Source organism: Cetorhinus maximus, chromosome 11, assembly GCF_964194155.1.
Source record: "Cetorhinus maximus chromosome 11, sCetMax3.hap1.1, whole genome shotgun sequence".
In the NCBI taxonomy this organism is placed as follows: Eukaryota; Metazoa; Chordata; class Chondrichthyes; order Lamniformes; family Cetorhinidae; genus Cetorhinus; species Cetorhinus maximus.
The window spans coordinates 61,400,723-61,413,510 of NC_135889.1; the positions used below are offsets into that span (position 1 = coordinate 61,400,723).

Here is a 12,788-nt window from a genome sequence, read left to right on the forward strand (position 1 = left end):
ACTTCTGATTCCAGGTCCCGCCTTCCATTTTTAAAGGTCTCCAGAGTCGGCCAGACTCGGCAAAAAATCCGGCCCAAGAAGTTGCATCAATTTTACCCAGTAATAACAACAATGAGCCAATGTGTTCACACCAAATGTAATTTCAATAGTGGAATCATTTCTCAGATTACAACACTTGCATATCTCAGTGATCCCGATTTTCCCGAAATGTTTAAAATTATGATAGGATGAGACACTGTTGATCAAAATATACCATTTTCCACAGTTGAAATATCAAGGATAGTTGTCTTTGTATATAGGGTTAAATATAAGGTATTTAGGAGGGAGAGCAGAAGAGAGTAAAGTGTAGGAATCAGAAATTTATAGAGTAAATGTAAGTGTTTGTGGAATGCAGAGTTAATGATTGAATTAAAAACCGTGTGCGGGATTTTACACTTCCCTGCCTGTGGGCTTGATGGTGGGAGCGAATTTAAAATCCAGCAGGTGGCCTTCCATCACGTATCCGCCCACCCCCAACCTGCCTGAAATTTTGCATGGGTGGGGAAGACACAAGGGCCTTGTCCCGCCGCTGCCGCTATTTTACCCATAGCAGGGTTGGCCCACATCATGTGGGAAACCCGCTAGCTTTAGTCAGGCAAGGGGGTGTGGAACCTCTTTTTCAGGCTCCTTGGGCCCACCCCACCTCCAAAGGTCATCCCCCACCCCTTGAATCCTCCCCCATGGCCTCTTCAACCTGGCCCCCTACCCGCCCGCACCCCACCACCACCCTTCCCAACCCCCCCCACTGCTGCGACCCTGGACTTACCTGGGCTTTTCAGTGCAGTGGGACTGCCTGTAGTCCCAGCAGCTACCAAAGCTCCTGATAGCGGTGGTGGGACCATAGAGCTGCCGGCCAATCTGATTGGCTGGCAGCTGTTTAACAAGGGACTTCCTCCAGAAATAGGGGCGGACGACTCGCCTTCAAGCACTTAACGCTGCTCCCAGTGTTAAATTGCTGCAGGGCATCTGCAGGCATCGCAGTCTTGCTCCCACCCTTTTAGCCAGGGGACAGTGTCCAGGACAGCCTGTAAAATCTAGCCCCATGTCAAATGTTAAGAATCAGTTAAATAGTTAGTTGAAGGAAAGTGATATAAAGGGATATGGAAACAAGACAGTAACATGAAATTAAGACTGCCGCTGTCATGGAGATAATTACCAACATAAACACGTAGGGCCAATGTTGTAATTCTATGCAATTTCCACCATGATGCACAAGCAGAATAATGCAGCAATATTACAGTAAGAAAGTCTCGATTTACATCTCAAGATACTTCACTGCCAATTAATTATCCCCAGGTCACTGTTGTTTTGTAGGCAGTTAAGACAAATAAATTAGATAGATTTTATCTGTTCTTTGTGGTGCTTATTGAGGGCTAAATGTTGACCAGGGCCCCAGGGGTGCTTGCCTGCGCTCCTTCGTATAAATCCATGGGATCTTCTACATTCCCTGGAACAGGCATAGGAGGTCTCAGATTATGTGCTGGAATGGGGCTTTCACCCACACTTCTCCGACTCAGAGACTGAATTGCTACCCACTGAGACAATTAGATGCATGATAATGTAAAATAATATTTTGTGCAGCACAGTTAAGCAGATGAATCATTGCTCTGATAACACTAACACCTGGGAGCTGACATAACAAAAAGGAATAATGCAAACCATATATTATTTCAATTTTTTTCTCCAGTAAAAAGTTACAATTCTACCATCAAGCTGTACACATTATAATACGGAGAATATGGGTTGAAATACATTGCAGGAAACTCTAATTCTTGCAAACGCAACTCTACTTTGTTGACAACATGACACCCATCTTAATGCACAAAAATGTTAAAACACATTTGCTTAAATGTTCAACATTAAATGAATTTACAAAAACATGTACACTTACCTTGGTTATTTTAATTACATCTGTACCTTGCCGATTAGCATTGAAAGTTACATCCTTGATGTAGGTCAATGCAACATCGTCACCATCCACTTCCACGTACATTTTCCATTTAGAATCCTGACAAGAACAGAAACAAGTTGTAACAGGGTATACATGAGTATGTCATCCTATCAAAGAGAAGCTTTACATCTATTTTACTGTCAGATTTTGACATATATAAATGCCAACTGTATTTTCTTTAAAAAGCCTGATGACAAGCAACATTAGAACTGAAGCCAGGTAACAGATCTTGGTCAGAGGGAGTTAGCCTGGCATTCAATTCAAAAACATCACTTGTCATATTTGAATGTGCAAACATTTCCAAACTCAAACAATTATTTTTGCTTACCATTAAGTTAACCTCCCAAATATTTCTAGATTTCAAAGTTCTTTTTGATCCAACCAAATTTATGTTGCTATATTTTACAAACAGAAATTTAGTTAGGAATTTTATCTTGTCAATAAAAATGTGGTGCAATGGCTGCACAGAAGTGCATGCATTAGTTATTACATGTCTCTTACCTATAGGCATGGGCAAATATAATTTCACAATACCCTAAATTTCAAATTAATTTTTAAAAATATGGTTAAGGATGCATAAGGAGCAATACTTAAAATTATTCAAAATTTTTTAATTTACTGTAATTAATTTTGTACCAATGGAAATCGACAAAATGTTATTCACCAAGGGAAAGGTGATTCAACAGCACAACCTAGAGGCTGCTATAGACAGGCAAGTATGTCATGATTAAAAAGACGACGACTCCAGGGATTAGCTCTTTACAGAGTGATATATAAATTGAGTTGTTACATTGTCTAAACAAAATGTTTATCATTAATAAACATTCTAATAATTGCAAACATATTCCTCATATTAAATTGTCAAACAAGCATTACATCTTCTTCAAATATGTGAAGAAACTGTTTAGTACCTAAACCCGTCAATGTTAACAATATCGTTATACATTCTATCTGAACAGTAGAGCAGCTCAACAGTTATTGCTGTACTTTTTAATAGATTGGTGATTTGTTATCCCCATAGAAGCAAGAAAAGAGAAACAGTGTTTCAGAAACAGCCATCAGTTAAATCTATTGCAGAAATCGGCCTTTTTCTAGATGTTACAAAATTGAAATAAATACATTTCAGTGTCATTCAAAAACATATTTCAATATTTGGCTTGATTGTAGTAGCTGGTACATTTACTTAAAATGTTTTCCTTTCTCTGCAGACTGTAGTGGCTAGTGCTGAGATTTGGCTTTACTGATGCCATTAATCTTCTACTACAATCTCACCAAATTACTGTTTTTCACGAATGAACCCAGATACTGAATCTTGGTGGGTTATTTGGCTGTGAGGGTGTTGTATCCTGGTTCAATCCTAATGGTCACAGATACACATCTTCCAGTAGGGAACAGTGGAAATGATCAGGAGTGGAAAGCCTGGCTAATTTTCTTTCCTCCAGAAATCAGCAGGCACTAAGGGCATATGTGAGACCCTGATGCCACTCTGAGCAGCAAATCTGCTCAGGCCAGGGATCAAAACTTGACTCTTCCTGATTTCTAAGGTTGAGCACCATAGCAGTTACTCATTAAGATGATACACTAACAGGTTTTTCATACACACTTTAGTTTCCTTACAAATGGTTATGTAACTAGCCAGTAATATGTATTATTTCAGAGAGCTGACACAAACACGACTGGAAAAAGGGCTTCACTCTGTGCTATAAGATTCCATGATTTGTATCTTTCGCAATTATTTCAATGACGAGTATAAACCATTACAGCTATTTAACAACAGCAACTGGGAAAATCTTCTCCATATCTATAATATTAGTTTTGTTAAAAACTATGCAAATTCATTTATTTTCTTGCACAAACATGAAATAAAAAAAGTTGCTCTTTCCTACAAATCTAAGATGGCGTTCTAATGTTTTTGTTAGAAATAAGCCAGAATTAATTTTCATCCATGTGCCTTGAGACATTCACAACATGAGCCCACACGGAGATATTTTCACTGTGTTTGCATGCTTAAGTTACAAATGCATTTGTGGACAGAAGGGGCACAAATCTTTCCTTTTCAATGCTTATTCATGATGTACAGAGGAATTGCATTATTTGTAAGAGAGGCATGACAAGGTGACAAGCTCTTTGTTAGCCCAGATGATTTCTGTTTGTTCACTGTTGGCAGCAGTGTGCGCATTGTGTAAGTGGAACTCTTGATTCTCCTCCCCCTCCCCAGAAAAGTTGTTTAAATGTGTCTGACGACTTTCATCCTTGGTGGGAATAGACATTCCCCACAGGAGCAAGCTGAAGTGGAGTAGATTTTACACGGAAAAAAATTTAAAAACAATTATATGAAAGGTACGCCAACTCAAAAGAGAATATTTTTGTGCATCCATTTCTCTCAGTCAACCGTTTAAAACTCATTATATCAAAATGCACACACTTCACTAACTATAAAATTTGATACATAAATCACATATTTGTGTACGTTTTTTGGTGGCATGTAAACCATGCTTGCAATTTTTTAGTGCAAACAATGTTTCCCGGCTAACTACACTCCCAAAATTGCAACAATACACTGGATTTTATGCCACACAAGTAATGCCTTTCATGAATCCGTCTTTTATTCTCTTCTTTTCATCTTCCAGTGCATGATACGATTTTCTGCATTGATTTACATCAGTCTAATTTGCAAAAACTTTACTTCCAACTACATGCATATGCCTGCAGCAATAGAACATGGTCTTTTGTAGATTTGTGATATCGTTACTTTGTGGACAACGAAATGACACCAGGCTGCTAAAGAACAGTGAAGCGAGGGTCTGCCTTTACTCACATGACACCCTACATAGTGAATTCCTGATGTCAATCAAAAAAAGACTTGCATTCACATAGCTCTTTTCAAGGCCATGGGACATCACAAAATAGTTTACAGCCAATGAAGTACTTTTGAAATGTGGTCACTTTTGTAATGTAGGAAATGTAACAGCTAATTTGTGCACAGCACTCCCACAAGCAGCAATGTGATAGTAATCTTTTCTGATGTTGATTGAGGGACAGATTATTGACCTGGACACCAGAAATTACAACCCCCTGTTCTCCGAAATAGTGCTATGGGATCTTTTACATCCACCTGGCAGATGGGGCCTTGATTTAATGCCTGACCTGAAAAATGGCACCTCCAACAGTGCAGCAGTCCCTCAGTATTGCACTGGGCTTTCAGCATGGATTTTTTTTGTGCTCAAGACCTGGAGAGGGACTTGAACCCAGGACCTTATGATTTAGAGGTGAGAGTTGCTACCAACTGAGCCAGGGCTGACATGAGGCACAGCCTGTCAATATCGGAAAGCACAAAAACAGGACCTTCAGGACACCAGCTGATGAACAACTTACTAACTCCATTGTTGTTCAAAATCTGCAATGTGGTTAAATTCTGCCCTACCTCACAAAGAACAATCGAAGCAACCAGTGACCTCTTTTGCCACTGAACTCACAGCCAAATCCTTCCATAGAAATATGGAAATACAGAAATAGGAGTAAGATATCCAGACTCTTGAGCTTGTCCCATCATTAAATTAGCTTACTGTTGATCTGTACCTCAATTCTATTTACCTGCTCTTCTTCTATGTCCTTTGATAACCTTAACTAACAAAAATCCATCAATCTCAGTCTTGAAAATTTCAGCTAACAACACAGCCTTTTGGGGGAAGAGTCCCGTTTTCCATCACCCTTAGTGTGAAAAAGTGCTTGCTGATTTTACTTTTAATGGCTTTGCTGTAATGTTTAAGATTTTCCCCCTTATTCTGGACTTCCCCTCAAGATGAAAGAGTTTCTTTTGGATCTACCCTACAAATTTCTTAATCATTTTAAATACCTTGATAGGATCATCCATCAACTTTCTAAACTTATATTTATCCAACCTCTCCTCAGAATTTAGTGTCATTCTAGTGAATCTGTGCTGTACCTCCTCCAAAGCATTATATCTTTCCTGAGATTATCCACAGTGACTTTCATTTAATTCATAACAAAAACAGAATTACCTGGAAAAACTCAGCAGGTCTGGCAGCATCGGTGGAGAAGAAAAGAGTTGACTCTTCAACAGAACTGAGTAATATTAGGAGAGGGGTGAAATATAAACTGGTTTAAGGTGGGGGGTGGGGTGGGGGGAGAGAAGTTGCGGGAGGGGGGGGTGTGGTTGTAGGGACAAGCAAGCAGTGATAGGAGCAGATAATCAAAAGATGTCACAGACAAAGGATCAAAGAGGTGTTGAAGGTGGTGATATTATCTAAACGAATGTGCTAATTAAGAATGGATGGCAGGACACTCAAGGTACAGCTCAGTGGGGGTGGGGTGGAAAGACTGACAGGGCATTAAAGGTATAGATTTAAAAATAATGGAAATAGGTGGGAAAAGAAAAATCTATATAAATTATTGGAAAAAACAAAAGGGAGGGGGAAGAAATTGAAAGGGGGGGATGGAGGAGGGAGTTCAAGATCTAAAGTTGTTGAATTCAATATTCAGTCCGGAAGGCTGTAAAGTGCCTAGTCGGAAGATGAGGTGCTGTTCCTCCAGTTTGCGTTGGGCTTCACTGGAACAATGCAGCAAGCCAAGGACAGACATGTGGGCAAGAGAGCAGGGTGGAGTGTTAAAATGGCAAGTGACAGGGAGGTTTGGGTCTTTCTTGCGGACAGACCGCAGGTGTTCTGCAAAGCGGTCGCCCAGTTTACGTTTGGTCTCTCCAGTGTAGAGGAGATCACATTGGGAGCAACAAATGCAGTAGACTAAGTTAGGGGAAATGCAAGTGAAATGTTGCTTCACTTGAAAGGAGTGTTTGGGCCCTTGGACGGTGAGGAGAGAGGAAGTGAAGGGGCAGGTGTTGCATCTTTTGCATGGCATGGGGAGGTGCCATAGGTGGGGGTTGAGGAGTAGGGGTTGATGGAGGAGTGGACCAGGGTGTCCCGGAGGGAACGATCCCTACAGAATGCCTCCAGGGGGGGTGAAGGGAAGATGTGTTTGGTGGTGGCATCATGCTGGAGTTGGCGGAAATGGCGGAGGATGATGTCAATCAACACGAAACAGAAGCCCAGGAACAGGTATCTCTTGTCCAATTCCTAATGAGAGAACAATGCTTGATATAGGGAAGGAAAAGATGTGTAGGGTAAAAAAATTCAGCTGTTTCCACTTTATCTGTAATTTATCTGCCAGATACCAAATGTTACTCACATCACTATTCATATCCAAAGTTTATTGTTCGAAAATACTGCCATTATAAAAATATACTGTGATGCTTTTAATGTAGCAAATGTTTGTGCATGTATCTAAACCGAGGGATGCTTGAAACTGTTCACAATTACCAATTAAACTTTTTAATAAAGATTTTCATTTAGCATGCTAAAGGGATGATGAAAGTTCTGAAATAAAACTTTAGAAACTGTCAGCATTAACTGACAATATACGACAAACATCTAAGACCAGCAACATTTCTACTCTGCATCATTATCTTGGTCTGCAGATCAGCAAATGTCATTGTGCTTGGTTTTAAGTGGAAATGAGGCCGGAGATCAGATAAGTATCTGTTAATCTGTGTTACTCCATTCTGTTTACAATGTCATTGCCTACTGTTCCAACATCCCTTGGGCCAATTGTAAATATAAAAAAGAATCTACAGGAAGCTGCTCACATAGAACTACACAAGTGGACCTCACTAGCATGTAGGGGTTACTACTAGGTCTTGAACAGAGGATTTTTTTTTAATCGCCTCAGGAGAAACAATGTCCCATAATGATGTACAGAACTATTACTGCACTAATGAAGAATCATACATAATTCAGCACCTTTCACTTGGCACCACTGTGATATACTCATTAGCACAGACACACAGTGGAAGTCAGATGGTGTCCATGCAATTGCAGGCATTATTTGCAGTGCAGCTGCTTTCATGACATTGCCAGTATATAAAAACATGACGCCAGTTTGTTTTATTTAGTGCTAAACCTTCTAGTTTGTAAAAACAAGCCTGACACCAACCTGACATGAGCAAGTGAAAATAATTAGCTCTCATTTTCTCAGCCTCCTATTTCCTCCTCCCTGCTGCGTTCTCTTCCCACTAAACCACCACATGTCATTGGAAATAGGAGGCAATTAGTGGGCTCATTTCAGCCCCACAACTGCAGCAAAAAGAAAGTATTTATGATGGCACAATGAACAGCTGAAAGATTAAATAACATTTGCCTTTTGAAAAGAAAATGACTTCTGACTAAATGGGGCATTTTTGATTATATTCAACCATCCTCAGCGCAGCAGTTTTAAATGGGGCCTGCCTATGTGATATAGGATCCTTAAAGAACACAAAATGAGTCATTTACAGCTAAAAGCATGAAAATAAAATGCAACTTGAGGTCGTAATTTGGTGTTTCACTGCATATTGAAGTGTAGAAATGCACAGAAAAATGTGTTTTTAAAACTTAAACTAACATTTATAAAGCTGAAGAAATATTGTAAAAGCAAAAAACTGCGGATGCTGGAAATCCGAAACAAAAACAAAACTACTTGGAAAAACTCAGCAGGTCTGGCAGCATCTGCGGAGGGGAATACAGTTAACGTTTTGAGTCCGTATGACTCTTCAACAGAACTAAGTAAAAATAGAAAAGAGGTGAAATATAAGCTGGTTTAAGGGGGGCAGTGGGACAGGTAGTGCTGGATAGAGGGCCAGTGATAGGTGGAGATTGCCAAAAAATGTCATAGACAAAAGGTCAAAGAGGTGTTGATGGTGGTGATATTAGCTAAGAAATGTGCTAAAGGTGACATTAAGAGTAGAAAGCAGGACGAGCAAGGTACAGATAGCCCTAGTGGGGGTGGGGTGGGGGGAAGGGAAGGGATCGAAATAGGCTGAAAGGTAGAGATAAAACAATGGATGGAAATACATTTAAAAATAATGGAAATAGGTGGGGAAAGAAAAATATGTATCAATTATTGGAAAAGGGGGGATCAGAAAGGGGGTGGGAATGGAGGAGAGAGTTCATGATCTAAAGTTGTTGAATTCAATATTCAGTCTGGAAGGCTGTAAAGTGCCTAGTCGGAAGATGAGGTGCTGTTCCTCCAGTTTGCGTTGAGCTTCACTGGAACATTGCAGCAGGCCAAGGACAGACATGTGGGCATGAGAGCAGGGTGGTGTGTTGAAATGGCAAGCGACAGGGAGGTCTGGGTCATGCTTGCGGACACACCGAAGGTGTTCTGCAAAGCGGTCACCCAGTATGCGTTTGGTCTCTCCAATGTAGAGGAGACTGCATTGGGAGCAGCGAATGCAGTAGGCTAAATTGAGGGAAGTGCAAGTGAAATGCTGCTTCACCTGAAAGGAATGTTTGGGCCCTTGGACGGTGAGGAGAGGGGAAGTAAAGGGGCAGATGGTGCACCTTCTGTGGTTGCATGGAAGGTGCCGTGGGAGGGGGTTGAGGTGCAGGGGGTGATGGAGGAGTGGACCAGGGTGTCCTAGAAGGAATGATCCATGCGGAGTGCCGCCGGGGGGTGAAGGGAAGATGTGTTTGGTGGTGGCATCATGCTGGAGTTGGCGGAAATGGCGGAGGATGATCCTTTGAATGCGGAGGCTGGTGGGGTGATAAGTGAGGACAAGGGGGACCCTATCATGGTTCTGGGAGGGAGTGGAAGGTGTGAGGGTGGATGCGCGGGAGATGGGCCGGACATGGTTGAGAGTCCTGTTAATCACCGTGGGTGGAAAACCTCAGTTAAGGAAGAAGGAAGACATGTCAGAGGAACTGTTTTTGAAAGTGGCATGATCAGAACAGACGTGACGGAGGCGAAGGAACTGAGAGAATGGGATGGAGTCCTTACAGGAAGCGGGGTGTGAGGAGCTGTAGTCAAGGTAGCTGTGGGAGTCGGTAAGCTTGTAATGAATATTGGTGGACAGTCTATCACCAGAAATTGAGACAGGGAGGTCAAGGAAGGAAAGTGTCAGAGATGGACCATGTGAAACTGATGGAGGGGTGGAAATTGGAAGCAAAATTAATAAATTTCTCCAGGTCCAGACGAGAGCATGAAGCAGCACCGAAGTAGTAATCGATGTACCAGAGAAAGACTTGTGGAAGGGGGCCGGAGTAGGACTGGAACAAGGAATGTTCCACATACCCCATAAAGACAGGCATAGCTGGGGCCCATGTGGGTACCCATAGCCACACCGTTTATTTGGGGGAAGTGAGAGGAGTTTAAGGAGAAATTGTTCATTGAGAGAACAAGTTCAGCCAGACGGAGGAGGGTAGTGGTGGATGGGGATTGTTCAGGCCTCTGTTTGAGGAAGAAGCGGAGAGCCATCAGACCATTCCGGTGGGGGATGGAGGTGTAGAGGGATTGGACGTCCATGGTGAAGAGGAGGCGGTTGGGGCCAGGGAACTGGAAATTGTCAATATGATGTAGGGTGTCAGAGGAATCACGGATGTAGGTGGGAAGAGACTGGACAAGGGGAGAGAGAATGGAGTCAAGATAGCAAGAAATGAGTTCCGTGGGGCAGTAACAGGCTGACACGATCGGTCTACTGGGACAGTCCTGTTTGTGGGTTTTGGGTAGGAGGTAGAAGCGGGCCGTCCGATGTTGGGAGACTATGAGGTTGGAAGCTGTGGAAGGAAGATCTCCAGAGGAGATGAGGTCAGTGACAGTCCTAGAAACAATGGCTTGATGTTCAGTGGTGGGGTCATGGTCCAGGGGGAGGTAGGAGGAAGTGTCTGTGAGTTGACGCTCAGCCTCTGCGAAGTAGAGGTCAGTGCGCCAGACAACAACAGCACCACCCTTGTCAGCGGGTTTGATGACAATGGCAGGGTTGGACCTGAGAGAACGGAGTGCGGCAAGTTCAGAGAGAGATAGGTTAGAGTGGGTGAGAGGAGCAGAGAAATTGAGACGACTGATGTCACGCCAATGATGTCAGAAATATTGTAACTGCTAAGATTACAATTTAATCTAAAGTCAAGATTTTTCCCATGCACAAAGGGTCATGTACTGCCCTTTAACTTTTAGCAACAGCAATGCAGGCGTAACAGAAGGAAGGGACAGAAAAATAGGATTGCTTATTGAAAATGTACCTAACAGTTTACAATCATAAATAGTGCTTGTTAACTCAGAAAATCAGACTCTACTGAACATAAAGTCACTGACCTCAAAGTAGTATGAAAGATCAGCCGTTAAACAAACCAAAAATCTTAGGATCTTCACAACATTCCACTTGTCTTAAAATTTGTGATAATATTTTCTTTGATGGTGGATGACAATTTCAAGAGCAGTTTGAATTTATTTCCAAGTTATCAGGAATTGACAAAACAAAATATTTCTCAAACCTGCACAATTTAAGCAATGCCACTCAAATAGGCCACAAGAACAGAAGGTATGATTAAATTAAAATGCCATATTGGTGAAAGGTACTTCTTGGAGACTGGATCTGGAATACTTTTGGAAGATGTAGAGGGAGCTCTACACTGCATCAAATCTAGAGTAGATTTTAATCTAGTCGTGTAATAATATGTGAAAAATGCTTAATTGTCCAATGCTAACTAGCTTCATTTCAATATGTACAAAATACACAAATGCTAGTAAAACAATATTCATAAAACTGAGTGTACATTTTAAAGTTGAGCTCTGTCAAATAACATAAATGAGACTGAAAACACATGTAACAAATCTTCTTCATAATATCACCTCCGTGAAGCATGAAATACATCCTACATCAGATGTAAAGCCTCCAACAGCCTCCACGAAACCACAGAGTGTGAACACTTAACAAACCACAGACTAGCAGCCACTACCAAACCACAGAATGCTTGGTAGCCTCCTCCAAGTTACAGAGCTAACATACTTCCTCCAAAGTACAGAGCTAACAACCTCTACCAAACCACAGAAATAGCAGCATCCTTCTCCAAACTTAACGATCATTCAACCTCTGAAATATAGATCATGCAATGTCTGCTATCAAATTACACAAGTTATCACCTCCATGAAAATATAGAACTCACAAACCTTTCTATTAAACTTTTGAACACAGAGCATGCTGCACCAAATCATAGAATAACAATCTAATTTACCAAACTATAGAAAGTGCAGCCTCCATCAAAGGTGCTCCATGTCCTGATTTTTGAAATAAGAGGGGAGATTTCCTGCCTTGGGTGGGAGGGGGAGGGAAATTTGATGCTGAGACAGAGCATTATTAATGCACCAATGGTATACTGCTTGCCATTTGGCAACGACGGAGGAGTGAGAAGCTTGCAATACTGGCAAGTACGAGCACCAAGAGATCATCAAAATATGTGCAGCATTAAAGCTATGTGCTTATTGGTTTTACGATTGATTGAGAACATGTGTTCATGGTCTCCTTTGGGCACAATTATTTGATATAGAGTGTGCAATGTAGAAATGGGCCATTCAACCCAATTGGTTTTTGCCAGTGTTTATGTTTCATACAGGCCTCCTCCCACCCATCTTCATCTAATTCTATTAGTATAATCTTTTATTTCTTTCTCCTTCATGTGCTTGACTATTCCTTGTGGTCGTGAGTTCCATATTCTAACCACCCTCTGGGCAAAGAAGTTTTTCCTGAATTCCATGTTGAATTTATTTGTGACTATCTTATATTTATGACACCTACTTTTGGTATCCCCCACAAGCGGAAATATCTTCTCTACATCTACTCTATCAACCCCTTTCTTGATCTTAGAGCTCTCTATCCGGTCACCTCCTCAGCCTTCTCTTTCTAGAGAAAAAAGCCCCAGGTTGTTCAGCCTCAACTGATAAGTATATATCCCCCTCAGTTCTGGTATCATCC

The 12,788-nt window shown here is 41.5% G+C and overlaps 1 protein-coding gene across 1 annotated transcript in view; it reads right to left on the reverse strand.

The window, feature by feature from the left end:
* The window catches only part of LOC144686633 (mitogen-activated protein kinase kinase kinase 20-like), a 131,123-nt gene that overhangs the window by 19,215 nt on the left and 99,120 nt on the right, over positions 1-12,788 (reverse strand). The window contains exon 17 of the mRNA XM_078552087.1: positions 1,931-2,047. Within this exon, the coding sequence (XP_078408213.1) occupies positions 1,931-2,047 (117 nt within the window). The remainder of the gene's footprint in view (positions 1-1,930; positions 2,048-12,788) is intronic.